At 34.4% G+C, this 15176-nt stretch overlaps 1 protein-coding gene across 3 annotated transcripts in view; it reads left to right on the forward strand.

Moving 5' to 3' along the window:
* Positions 1-15176, forward strand: part of LOC144436100 (KICSTOR complex protein SZT2-like) — a 99669-nt gene that overhangs the window by 11756 nt on the left and 72737 nt on the right. For all 3 annotated transcript variants that reach the window (XM_078124785.1, XM_078124787.1, XM_078124786.1), the window contains 6 exons: positions 4221-4269; positions 5211-5368; positions 5670-5766; positions 6261-6395; positions 7765-7920; positions 15003-15068. In XM_078124785.1, coding sequence (XP_077980911.1) covers positions 4221-4269; positions 5211-5368; positions 5670-5766; positions 6261-6395; positions 7765-7920; positions 15003-15068 — 661 coding nt within the window. The remainder of the gene's footprint in view (positions 1-4220; positions 4270-5210; positions 5369-5669; positions 5767-6260; positions 6396-7764; positions 7921-15002; positions 15069-15176) is intronic.

Raw genomic sequence — 15176 nt, forward strand, 5'->3', positions numbered from 1 at the left:
TACGATGTACAAAGTGATTGACAGAGACAATAAATGATCTCCTCTAATTAACAGTCACAATCAATATTATCTAATAATGTTCAGTTAAAGTGACCATAGGAATGAAAATTAGGAGTAATGAATTATTAATTAGCAAAATTGGGAGTGCAAAAATAATGAGTAATTTTCATGGGATGAAAAATTAGCTATTTTGTCGCATCAGTGCAGTATGGTCTTATCGGCCTAAATACAATTGCATAGCAGATACGACCTTTCTGCACTGACGCCAAGATTTGTCTCTGAACTTTAATTGACAGAATAACTCTACTACCTTTTTTTCTACTTAGAAATACAATGTAACAGAACATATATCAAGTCCTTGTTTGTAACTCAATACATCGCAAAACATTGAAAAGTGTGTTACATGTTTGTTATTGTACTTACAATAACAAACACACTGTAGAGCAATTTATTGACTCAAGCGTTACGAACACAGACTTATGTTCCTTTTCCTTGTATTTCCAAGTAGAACAATATAGTAAGGTTGTTTTATAAATTATAAATAAAAAATAAATACCTATTTTTCATCCGTACAGCCACTTTAATTGAGCCAAAAAATACCACTCATCATTTCAGCAGATTAGCTAATGAAATTGATGAAAAATAATGGAATAGTCAATAATAATAATCCAAATGTAACAGTCTTCTCAATTTAGCTAAAAGTGAAAATATTATAAGAAATAATCCTAATATTAAAAATAAAATTATAATAAGTAATATGAAATGATATGAAACTGTTTAGCAGTACATTGGTTACATAATTAATAGAGAGGAGTAGATTAGTGGTTGATAGATGATGTACTACAAGTTACAACCCACGAAAAAACTCCAGTGAATTTGCTTTCTAGTGGTAACCAGGAATGGGACATTGTTTTATGCAAAGACATACAATGTAATTTGTGTCTGTAACTTATCAAAGTATAAACATCACATGAGCCCAGATTCCATAACTATGTTTGTCGATAGATTGCTACATGTTAAAACAATTGAGTCCGACTGTTACTATTATATTGCTACTTCCTTAGATATAAAAAAAAACCTGATATTAAAGGCAATGTGTAAACCTACATTAAAAAAAGTATAACCTGTAGATCTCCAATGTCGATGATCAAAGCTACACTGTCTGTTGTTTTTGTAGCAGTTGTAAATTGTTGTTTTCACCTAATTTTTGTGTTGGCAGGAAGTCTTTCCTCCACTTATGTCATTCAAGCAAACGTACTGGTATTTTTTTCGTGGGTTGTAATTTTACTGTAAACTAAGACTCATCAAAGTGTAATCCATATGAATTTTATTGAGTACGTACATTTTATGCATGTGTGATGAGTTTGATTTGACATTGGTGAATTCTGTGACAAGACTTATGATATCTGTACAGCGTATTTAGTTTATTACCTATGGCATAGTAAGGGGTTTTACAATAGAAGTACAGACCTGTGTGTAATATTTAAAGCCACAATAGTTGTAACTGTAACTTAATTTGTGTGCTTGTTTTGTCATTGTATAAATTTATGTTATTGTATCCAAGGTTGGTATTATCATATAATGATCAAACTTAGACTCACTCACAGTCCTCGGGGCATCACATTGCTAAAACAGCTGTTTTCTGTGTACCAATATCTACTGCATAATTTGTACTGTTGACCCTCATTGACTACATAGGGCTAATCATTTGTTGACATGTCACTGCGATTGGGGAATCGCAATAAGGAGTCGCAGGAACTGTAGTCGATGAGGGCCCACAGTACAAGGATATTTTAGTACAATTATTCGGTAATATTGGTACATAAAAAACAGCTAATAGTGATGCTCCCAAGGACTAGTGAGAGAGTCTAGATCAAATTCTATCAGCGTCCAACTGTTTGCAGTTTTTTGGACGAAAACGTGTTTACAATTTGTTGACAAGCGATTATATGATCTGAATCATTGCCTTGTACTGTTTACACATGGACATCACGTAGGGACATTCATATCCGGTAGATGGGTTGATCAGCTTAAACTCTTTCCAGTAAGAATCGGTGTATTTTTCAAAAGGCAAAAATTAACAAAAAATAATATTGATAACACATTACAGCTACTGGGGACCTTATATAAGAATTGTAATGGCGTTAATTGAAGTTGCATGCATAATGTTATGAAATGAAGTTTATTGCATGAAATGCATTTTATAATATGGCTTGTTCTGTATTGGCTGAAAAATTTTCATGGAATTTGTGGCTGAGTGTGGTAGTGTTTATCGGAATTAGACTTTCTTCTACATGTATATGAAGGGTTACACAAATGAGTACAGTGATAACGGAGATAGGTTTACCCTTTGGATGTGTATGCTAAATGTGCAGATTCATACACCTAAGCTCAAAAGTGTGTACATATTATTGACAGTACCATGTGACTGTGTATTCTAGAATCCAGTAGCAGACTGCAGTTGTGATATGATTTAAAGATTACAATGTTTTCAACTGTCATTTTACCATAAATTTGGTTGCAATCTTATAGAGAATTAGGGTAGATTGTTACCCATTAATATTGATCTAAGTGAAACACTATTAATGGTAAATTTGAACTTTATTTTTTACACTATGGTCATCGGTAAACTGTGCGTAGTGGCGTCCATCACAGACAAGGAAGAAACAGATTAGCAACGGGTTTTGTTCCAAGGTGTTAATAGGGGGATTACAAGCTCTTCCTTTGTCTGTGGGTCCATGTAACCTCTGACCTCAAAACAGTGGTCTGAGATGTAACTTACAAATTGTAAGCAGAAGGAGAGACATTAGGGGTTCATTAGAATTGACATTGATGTGTTGATTATTACCTGGTCAGCTGGCTTTCATGTGTCCATGTCTACATTTGAACACCAAAACTTTGCAGCCACAAAACGTAAGATGTAACCACTCGCGGTGACCAACAGCTTGTTTGTTTCATTGTTAGGAATACAAAAAATAGTATAACATGAAATCTGCAGCATTACTCAGAACATGGATAAGTTGTGTCTTACTGCATGAGATTTGAATGTTTGTACAGCAAACACCACCTTCCTCCACTCTCACTGATATCCTATCATCACCATAGCGATGATGATGATGATGATGATGATGATGATGATGATGATGATGATGATGATGATGATGATGTTGAGGATAAGGATGATAATGATGAAGACATCCTCGTCTTTATAGCATACAAATAGACAACTGATGCACATAATATTAAAATGGTAACTGAATACTCTTGTCAATAGCCTTAGAATCTGGTCATGTGTGGATTCTTGGCACTCGCCATTTCCCAACCACACCTTGCATTTCACTAGTAGTGGCTGTTTACTTTAATGAATGTTCGCCCAGAAAAAAAGGCACAAATTCTTATTGGTTTTAAATTCTTTCCACTGTGAGATGAAAAGAATAATGTCACCATGTGATTAGAACCAACTCAGAGGGTTGACCTGTGTGATGTATAGTACATAATTACGATATTGAATTAGGGTTGAACATCGCTGCGGTAATCTGCGTTTAGGTTTGAATAAATGGCTGCTAGCGAAATACCAGCTGTGGCCGTGAAAAGGCAAGAGCCAGAAATCCTCACAAAGCCAGATTGTAGGCTACAATGTCAACTAACCCTGCATGTAAATGTAAAAGCTGTATTTGGTTAATTATACAGGGTTAGAAGATAGTCCCAACTGAACGAAGTGACAGTATTGTAATTCGTAATATCTCTGCTGATGTTGTTATACAGATGTAATTTAGTAGCAATAAATTAGGCCACAAAACAACTTTGAATGTTCCACAGTTTATAACAGTCCAAAGACTTACATTTGTATGCAGAGTAGTGCAGAACAATGAAGTGTTATTCTTAGTAAAGCAGCCTTTGTCAAAGAAGTTTCTCCAATGAAATATGGTACCATTTACATTGTATGTTCAAAAGTGCCTACCGCAGGAACCAAAACACAAAAATAAAAATGACAAAATTAAAATAAACTTAAGATGTTTTGCTGTACACTGTGTGTATAAAGGAACTGTAAGCTAATCTTTGTGTCTGCTAAAATCTTTTTGTTGATATTATTACTGAATTACAATATTGTCACTTTGAGATGCTTGGAATGAAAAGATTTTTTTTTTCCTTAGGTGGAAATATAGATTATGGGTGTGTAATATTCTGTGATTCTTAAATGTTTGATTTTTGTGTCAAAGGTCGTCAACATGAAGTGATTTCAGCAGATATAGGATGGACTTCAGACAGGTAGGTGATTTAATAAAAGGCAGGGAAAGTAAGTCTGTTAGCAGATATGATGTAATGGGATACAGTGGTGTGATGTGATGTGATGTGATGTGACATGATGTGGATTGACATAATGTGATGTGATAGGATGTGATGCCATGCCATGTTATGCTATGTTATGTCATGTTTATGTGATTTGATTCGATGCATTACAATGTGATCCAAAATGATACTGTGGGTTTTGGTATTGTGTAACATGATTCTAATGTGTGATGTGATCTCATCTGATGCAATATGATGTGATGCAGTGTGATGTGATGCAGTATGATGTGATGCAGTGTGATGCGATGCAATGCGATGTGATGCAATGCGATGTGACATGATGTGATGTGATGTCATCCATGTGATGTTACTTTGGTGTTGTATTACAAATGTAATGATTCAAGATGTAACATGACATGATGTGATATCTCAGTATGGTATAACATGCTTATAATTTAATAATTTAATGCTATGCAATGTGATGTGATGTGATGCAATGGAATATTATGTGATGTGATGTGATGTAGTGCTATGTGATGCAATGTGATGCGATGCAATGCAGTGTGATGTGATGTGATGCAATGTGATGTGGTACAGTGCTATGTGATGCGATGCAGTGTGATGTGATGCAATGCAATGCGATATGATGCAATGCAATGTGATGTGATGCGATGTGATGTGATGCGATGTGATGCGATATGATATGTACCTCAATACAACAATAGACATGTGGTCATACTATACCTTTTACACACATCAGAAACTCTGAATGTCAATCATCCTCAATGTCACACATTGCATAGAAGAGATGTACCCCACATCATATATAGAGAAGATATATACAGCAGTCCATACCACAATTCCCATATTCAAATACACATATGTGAAATACTAATAATTGATTGTGTGTTTTATTCCAGCATCAAGCCATCCTTTGTCCTGGATGAACACGGCATGTGTAGAATTCCAATGATTAGAAAGAAACATGCAGAAGACAATTTCCAAACATCGATCTTCAATATTCTATCTCTTAGATTACGTGAAGGGTACACTATCAAAGATGTAGCTCTAACTAAAAGTAAGTATTCTAAATATGAAATGTGTCTATCTTTTATTGTGTAAATAAACATCATGTCCCATGAGCTTTCGAAATACCTCACAACCCCATTTTGCTGTAATCACAATGTTTTGCAATTGAAATATCGCATAGACATCATTTTACTGTGATAACATCAATATAATTTGTATTTGCAAAGAAATCAAAATACATTACAATGTACACACGATAGTTAATAACTAGTGAACACAATACTGTGGTTATAGACACTCAATGAATTATGGGTGATCCATAGACTAATATTGTAATTTCTCTTTTTAAGGTGACAGCCAATTAGAAGTGAGATTAGCATTACCATGGAGACACAATGTCAGAGTGGAGTACCTTGCTCTGTCGCCATGGCCAGTATCAGCTGCTAAGTGAGTATCTGTACATTGTGAATTCAAAGGTTGTATGTTGTATACCTGTGTCCAAGGTTGAGATGTGTTAAACACTCATAATATCCCATTGTTTATGAACCAAAAAAGATGACTTTTGTCACTTCTCTTTTGATGTACCCAACGTATATTGTATACATGCATCGAGTGCATATATGTGTGTTTTTGCATTCATGTGTGCATGTGTCTGTATACATATATGTGTGTGTATATGTGTATGTATGCGCATAAATGTGTGTTGTCATGTATGTATGTATGTATGTATGTATGTATGTATGTATGTATGTATGTATGTATGTATGTATGTATGCATGCATGCATGCATGTATGTATGCATGCATGTATGTATGTATGTATGTATGTATGTATATATGTATGTATGCATGCATGCATGCATGTATGTATGCATGCATGTATGTATGTATGTATGTATGTATGTATGTATGTATGACAAATTATTTTGTAAACTCACACAGGAGAACTACCCATGTGGAGGTGACCATAGAAGGCAGCTACGAATTCCTTCATGATGTGACATGCACTACGAAACAACTACACAAGAGTATGTACAGGACTATAGTTGTCAAGAGATTCTGGCAGACACTACAAAGGTAAGTATGTACAGAACTATAGTTGTCAAGAGATTCTGGCAGACACTACAAAGGTAAGTATGTACAGAACTATAGTTGTCAAGAGATTCTGGCAGACACTACAAAGGTAAGTATGTACATGACTATAGTTGTCAAGAGATTTTGGCAGACACTACAAAGGTAAGTATGTACAGGACTATAGTTGTCAAGAGATTCTGGCAGACACTACAAAGGTAAGTATGTACAGGACTATAGTTGTCAAGAGATTCTGGCAGACATTACAAAGGTAAGTATGTACAGAACTATAGTTGTCAAGAGATTCTGGCAGACACTACAAAGGTAAGTATGTACAGGACTATAGTTGTCAAGAGATTCTGGCAGACACTACAAAGGTAAGTATGTACAGGACTATAGTTGTCAAGAGATTCTGGCAGACACTACAAAGGTAAGTATGTACAGGACTATAGTTGTCAAGAGATTCTGGCAGACACTACAAAGGTAAGTATGTACAGGACTATAGTTGTCAAGAGATTTTGGCAGACACTACAAAGGTAAGTATGTACAGGACTATAGTTGTCAAGAGATTCTGGCAGACACTACAAAGGTAAGTATGTACAGGACTGTAGTTGTCAAGAGATTCTGGCAGACATTACAAAGGTAAGTATGTACAGAACTATAGTTGTCAAGAGATTCTGGCAGACACTACAAAGGTAAGTATGTACAGGACTATAGTTGTCAAGAGATTCTGGCAGACACTACAAAGGTAAGTATGTACAGGACTATAGTTGTCAAGAGATTCTGGCAGACACTACAAAGGTAAGTATGTACTGGACTATAGTTGTCAAGAGATTCTGGCAGACACTACAAAGGTAAGTGTGTACAGGACTATAGTTGTCAAGAGATTCTGGCAGATACTACAAAGGTAAGTGTGTACAGGACTATAGTTGTCAAGAGATTCTGGCAGACACTACAAAGGTCCCAGACATGTGATTATTGTCTTTTACATAGTTCAATTACTACTGTAAACCCTATGATTGAAAGTTACAATCAGTGTATGCCCTCTAAGGCAATTTTGATATTTCACTGGGGTGTCATGCCTAGCAATTTCTAGTGTTTAAATAAAGTTTTCTTTGGGGATTGTTGCTCCTTTGTTTCCCAGAATATCATGCCCAAGTGTATACAGCAGGCCTCTTCTAAGCCTGATTTGTAAATTTTATAACTATTTGAGTATAAAGGTTAAGTTTGCACATTGTTGGTGAATATCACTTTTCTAGGTCCCTAAAGCATGAAAAAATGCAGCTACTATGAAACCAGCCTTGCCTTTTTTTACCCTTCTTTGAAACTTCCTTTCTGATTAGCTAGACTACCATTTATTTTGTCTACAATTCAGTTTACAACAGACAGACCAAATGTTGGTACATTTGATGTCATTTGCTGCCAATCCAGCCTATTACAACATACCAGACAGTATCAAGAAAGGTGTTCCATTATTTTACCTACCACCTAACTCTGGTACACCTGTACTTGTAGAATATGGAAGTGCAAAGTAAGTTATAAAACTCAGTAACTCCCTACATTTGTCTTCTAAGTTGACTGTTGGTATTAAGTATAGTCACCACAAAAATTAGTGTTGTGGCATTTCTACCCTTGTATATTAGTTTCTACATTGGAAATAATCAGTGGATGAACACAGTGCTGAAAAGTAACTGTACAATAAATGTTCAAAGTATAGTAATAGGTAACTGGGGGTTTTGACACTGTCCTGTGGCAGGTGTAAACTACAACAGGAAAAAAAGACTTCACTACCAGAAATGAAATTCTTGAGACAAGAAAAAAATTCTTCACACAAGAAAAAAATTCTTGAGACAAGAATCAGTAGGTTAAGAATTGCAATTCTTGAAAATTCTAACCGATGAATTCTTATATCAAGAATTTTTTTCTTATGCCAGGTTTAGCCAAAAATCTTGTCCTAAGAACTTATTTCAAGAATATTCAAGAAAGAGAATTCTTGTCCCAAGAATATTCTCGAGAATAAATTCTTGTCTCAAGAATATTCAAGAAAGAGAATTCTTGTCCAAAGAACATTCAAGGAAAAGAATTCTTCTCCCAAGAATATTCAAGAAAAGGGAATCTTGTCCCAAGAATATTCAAGAAAGAGAATTCTTGTCCTGAGAATTATCAAGAAAAAGAATTCTTGTCCCAAGAATATTCAAGAAAGAGAATTCTTGTCCCAAGAATTTTCTAGAAATAGAATTCTTGTCCCGAGAATTATCAAGAGAAAGAATTCTTGTCCCAAGAATATTCAAGAAAGAGAATTCTAGTCTCGAATATTGAGGAAATAGAATTCTTGTCTCAAGAATATTCAAGATAAAGAATTCTTGTGCCAAGAATATTCAAGAAATAGAATTCTTGTCCCAAGAATATTCAAGAAATAGAATTCTTGTCCCAAGAATATTCAAGAAATAGAATTCTTGTCCCAAGAATATTCAAGAAAGAGAATTCTTGTCCCAAGAATATTCAAGAAATAGAATTCTTGTCCCAAGAATTTTCAAGCAATAGAATTCTTGTTCCAAGAATATTCACGCCACAGAATTCTTGCCCCAAGAATATTCAAGAAAGAGAATTCTTGGCCCAAGAATATTCAAGAAAAAGAATTCTTGTCTCAAGAATAATCAAGAAATAGAATTCTTGTCCCAAGAATATTCAAGAAGGAGAATTCTTGTCCCAGGAATTTTCAAGAAAGAGAATTCTTGTGCCAAGAATATTCAAGAAAAAGAATTCTTGTGCCAAGAATATTCAAGAAATAGAATTCTTGTCCCAAGAATATTCAAGAAAGAGAATTCTTGTCTCAAGAATATTCAAGAAAAAGAATTCTTGTCTCAAGAATATTCAAGAAAAAGAATTCTTGTCTCAAGAATAATCAAGAAATAGAATTCTTGTCCCAAGAATATTCAAGAAAGAGAATTCTTGTCCTAAGAATATTCAAGAAAAGGGAATCTTGTCTCAAGAATATTCAAGAAAGAGAATTCTTGTCCCAAGAATATTCACGCAACAGAATTCTTGCCCCAAGAATATTCAAGAAAGAGAATTCTTGTCCCAAGAATATTCAAGAAAGAGAATTCTTGGCCCAAGAATATTCAAGAAAAAGAATTCTTGTCTCAAGAATATTCAAGAAAAAGAATTCTTGTCTCAAGAATAATCAAGAAATAGAATTCTTGTCCCAAGAATATTCAAGAAGAAGAATTCTTGTCCCAGGAATTTTCAAGAAAGAGAATTCTTGTGCCAAGAATATTCAAGAAAAAGAATTCTTGTCCCAAGAATATTCAAGAAAGAGAATTCTTGTCTCAAGAATATTCAAGAAAAAGAATTCTTGTCTCAAGAATATTCAAGAAAAAGAATTCTTGTCCCAAGAATAATCAAGAAATAGAATTCTTGTCCCAAGAATATTCAAGAAAGAGAATTCTTGTCCTAAGAATATTCAAGAAAAGGGAATCTTGTCTCAAGAATATTCAAGAAAGAGAATTCTTGTCTCAAGAATATGCAAGAAAAAGAATTCTTATCTGGAGAATATTCAAGAAAGAGAATTCTTGTCTCAAGAATATTTAGGAAAAAGAATTCTTGCCTCAAGAATATTCAAGCAACAGAATTCTTGGCCCAAGAATATTCAAGAAAGAGAATTCTTGTCCTAAGAATATTCAAGAAAGAGAATTCTTGTCCTCAGAATATTCAAGAAAGAGAATTCTTGTCTCAAGAATATGCAAGAAAAAGAATTCTTATCTGGAGAATATTCAAGGAAAAGTACTCATTATATGGAAAAAATGATTTCCATAAATACAGACCCTTTAATGAAAAATCTACCCCAAACAAAACTTGTAAATTTTAAAACTTTTATTAACATAAATAATGGCAATATACATGTAAGTTAATAAAACTGTCATTAAATATTTTTTGAACTCTTCTAAAAATATAACATTTCAATGTCGTGCAACACTTCAACCAGTTTCATCTTCTTTAAATACTTTTATATGCCATCATACATTTATCTTGTTACAGTGAAATGAAATCTGGATATTAATTACAAGATATTTAGCCTAACTTAAACGGCCTCAGTCCATTGAAATAGTTCACTGGGCTTGCCCCAAAAACTTAATGGACCTTGATTTCACAAGCTCAAGGATAAAAGTATGACATTGACAGACAACCCCAGTAAATTTGCTAATAGCCTATTTTACGACAGTTAACAGCAACAGGGTACCTACCCAAGAAATGCACACTTTCTGTAATTTAGATGGCAACAGAAATCTTAAATTGCAATAGGGAGACTTCATATTCAATTGCCCCTGAATGAATTTCAATTTTTACTTAAAAGATTAAAAATCAAACAAATCATAGACATTGGAGAGAAATGTAGTGGAAAGCAAGCAAAAGATCAAAGGAAATCAATTGTGTACAAATGGTAGAACTGATTTATTCCCCGTCTATTGGGTACATTACTTTTTATCCAAAATATCCACTAAAAATAGGGATGTGCACAATTAATGTCAATGCAATCTGACCAATGACTTTGGACAAGAAGTCAAAATAGCCTGATTGATCTGTGCAGAAAATAGTCATTCTCAGTGCACCAAATATCAAAGTAATCTGACTTCTGATTTCAGAAAAGAAGTGACAACGTAAGTTTGAAAAAAAAGGTTGATGAAGAAGTTGAAATAGAATAGGCTGACAGACAGACAACAGAGAATCATCATAACTTTACCTGGCTGTTGTTTCCAGTCCATTTCTCATCAATGTCCATGATCTAATTAACTTGAATCAAATCTTTAAACAATTAAATGCTCTTTCTATCAGGAGGAATTTCTTTGCACAGAAAAAACTACAAGTTGGGAAAATGAGGATCAAATTAAAAAGTTAAACAACAATTGTTCCTACTCGCTGTCATCGTTCGTCTGGTACTACAATGTATCTATGGAGTTCCTTCAGCTTCTTCCTATAGTATACGATGTGTTCTTCATGTCATGTGGATTAGTAAATTTGTCCTGAAGTACCTGTTCTTCGAGGAAGAGGTCATCATCATCATCTTTCAGCTGCGCAGCAGTCGACCATAAGTTTCCTCCAGCCACAACGGTTTTGAGCCATTTCTGACAGTTGACCATGATTCAGCATGCCATCTGCATCTCCCAGAAGACAGTGGATGTATTTTGAGAACAGGGTTCTTTGCCTTCCAGGTTTCCTCTTTCCATGTTTCGGGGCATACAATGCATACTCCTTGACAGGCTCCCCATCAGGCATGCGCAGTACATGTCCAAGGAATTTCAGTTGACGATTCCTGGCTCTCTCGACAAGGGGCACAGTCTCTGTAAGATTGTAGATAGTAACATTTGGTACTTTGTCAATCCTCTTGATGTTTAACATTATACGGTAACATGATGTGCCAAAGGAGTTGATTTTATTCTCCATATCCTTAGAGATTATCCATGACTCGCAGCCATACAACAATATGGTGACACAAGTTGTACAAGGAAGAGGTAGGCTTGAGCTACACTGTCATGGTAACCAACCTGAAAGTGAACAAGAAAGAAATTGTCTCAAAAGTTGTCAAAGACTTCCATAGTAATCGAGTACAGTTTAATAATTATATCTATTGTTAAGTGTTGCCCATGACCTTGTCTTTGTACTAAGTGTTGAGAGCTTCTTGAGATAGTAAAACAAGACAAGTTACTGGGCTATGTAGAATGTTACTTCTGGAGATGTACATGTAGCTAGGCAAGTTTCATGGCAATGTAAAATCTCCCCTCTACTGTCTATGGTAAAATGTACCTACATGTAGGCCAGGCCACACCCACAATGGCTGATCTGTCAGTCTAATTTATGCTAATCTGCACCTTTTCTAAGTACATGTACACATGCTCAAGATTGCATAAGGTTTGTTTACATGGTGTTAGTTAGACTTCGAGTATATTGAGTGAAGTGTACTAAACATTGCTTACAGGATAAATTTGATGACATTGCAAGACCTTTCACTGGCAGGAGAGTCAAACTTTAAACCTCAAGCCCAGTGTAACAATGACCATGATAACATTTATACAGATTCAAAGTTCTGAAGAATGTGAAATAATTGCACACTTACCAAAGAATGCCCTCCACATTGCTTCTTTAACGTCTTCGTTTTTAAACTTGTTGATAGACTCTGAACACAACAGAAGCCACTCTCTAGGCTGGGTCGATCTTTTTTCTAAAACCGGTCAAGGTTAAACCATCTTTTCAAGCATATGATGTATGATACAGGATCAAAAATGACAATGTTGTCAATCTTCTAACAAAGTGTGGTGTGCAGTTGTGAATTCAAAAATGGAGCCAAATGATGCTATCCCAGAAAGCATCAGGGCTGTCCACACACTTCCATATATGGCCATATATACAAGCTTGACCAATGGAGACACACTATTAACAAAAGGGATATATCCTTTTGTTTGTGCATGGCTGAACAAGAAAAAGTAAGAATTTCATTCTTGTACCAAGTATTTTTGGGCAAGAAACCCCAAGAATTCATGGATAGACAAGAAAGAGTAAGAATTTCATTCTTGTACCAAGAATTGTTGGGCAAGAAACCCCAAGAATTCATTTCTTGTATCAAGAATGCATGGGTTGACAAGAAAAAGTAAGAATCTCATTCTTGTACCAAGAATCTCGTTCTTGTACCAAGAATTCTTGCTCAAGAAAACTCAAGAATTCAATTCTTGTAACAAGAATGCATGGGTTGACAAGAAAAAGTAAGAATTTCATTCTTGTACCAAGAATTCTTGCTCAAGAAAACTCAAGAACTCAATTCTTGTTTCAAGAATGCATGGGTTGTCAAGAAAAAGTAAGAATCTCATTCTTGTACCAAGAATTCTTGCTCATAAAAACTCAAGAATTCAATTCTTGTAACAAGAATGCAAGGGTTGACAAGAAAAAGTAAGAATCTCATTCTTGTACCAAGAATCTCGTTCTTGTACCAAGAATTCTTGCTCAAGAAAACTCAAGAATTCAATTCTTGTTTCAAGAATGCATGGGTTGACAAAAAAAAGTAAGAATCTCATTCTTGTACCAAGAATCTCGTTCTTGTACCAAGAATTCTTGCTCAAGAAAACTCAAGAACTCAATTCTTGTTTCAAGAATGCATGGGTTGACAAGAAAAAGTAAGAATCTCATTCTTGTACCAAGAATCTCGTTCTTGTACCAAGAATTCTTGCTCAAGAAAACTCAAGAACTCAATTCTTGTTTCAAGAATGCATGGGTTGACAAGAAAAAGTAAGAATCTCATTCTTATACCAAGAATCCTTGCTCAAGAAAACTCAAGAATTCAATTCTTGTTTCAAGAATGCATGGATTGACAAGAAAAAGTAAGAATTTCATTCTTGTACCAAGAATTCTTGCTCAAGAAAACTCAAGAATTCAATTCTTGTTTCAAGAATGCATGGGTTGACAAGAAAAAGTAAGAATTTCATTCTTGTACCAAGAATTCTTGGGCAAGAAAACTCAAGAACTCAATTCTTGTTTCAAGAATGCATGGGTTGACAAGAAAAAGTAAGAATTTCATTCTTGTACCAAGAATTCTGGCTCAAGAAAACTCAAGAACTCAATTCTTGTTTCAAGAATGCATGGGTTGACAAGAAAAAGTAAGAATCTCATTCTTGTACCAAGAATTCTTGGGCAAGAAAACTCAAGAATTCAATTCTTGTTTCAAGAATGCATGGGTTGACAAGAAAAAGTAAGAATTTCATTCTTGTACCAAGAATTCTGGCTCAAGAAAACTCAAGAATTCAATTCTTGTAACAAGAATGCATGGGTTGACAAGAAAAAGAAAGAATTTCATTCTTGTACCAAGAATTCTGGCTCAAGAAAACTCAAGAACTTAATTCTTGTAACAAGAATGCATGGGTTGACAAGAAAAAGTAAGAATCTCATTCTTGTACCAAGAATTCTTGGGCAAGAAAACTCAAGAATTCAATTCTTGTATTAAGAATGCATGGGTTGACAAGCATAAGTAAGAATTTTATTCTTGTACCAAGATTTTTGTGCAAGAAAACTCAAGAATTCAAATCTCATATGAAGAATATGTATGGTATATTTCTTGGAGATTCTTATATTGAGAATTGCCTTTCTTGATGTTAAGATTCAATAAGAAAAAATTACTGACAAATTCTTGGGGCAAGAAAAAATTCTTGTGTCAAGAATATATTTCATACATTTTGGCATTTTGCATACTTGAACTTTCTTATTTATTCTTGAACGTGCTTGTTTGTTGTTAATTTTCTTGTGTCAAGAATTTTTTTCTTGAGACAAGAAAGTAAGAATTTTATTTCTGGTAGTGTTGATGTTGTTCCTCATTCTAACTCCTGACATCCTTCCCTTTCTATGTAATTCATGTGAACCACAGAAAAAAATTCTTTTGGCAAGTTTTCCTTAAGCTATTATGGCATATCAAATATACTTTTCATGTTTGTCAAGATGTACTTTAAAACATACAGTCATGCTTGTTATGTTTAGCCCAGTGTATTTCTATAATGTTTGTTGTGAAATACTCATTATACACAAATTATTATTTTTCACTGTCTATACTTCGTAATGAATTCCATTTGTTTTCAGGGAAACTGGTCTTAGTCAGTTTGCAACATACTGGAAACCAATTATCTTAATGGACATCAATATATGGTAGGTGTGATTGGAGATATAGACAAAATATATCAAACGTACCTAAGAATCCATATTTAAATTGCTTTTACTGAGAAAAGAAATATATTTAAGAAATAGTTCAGTATT

Source organism: Glandiceps talaboti, chromosome 6 (genome assembly GCF_964340395.1).
Source record: "Glandiceps talaboti chromosome 6, keGlaTala1.1, whole genome shotgun sequence".
NCBI lineage: Eukaryota > Metazoa > Hemichordata > Enteropneusta > Spengelidae > Glandiceps > Glandiceps talaboti.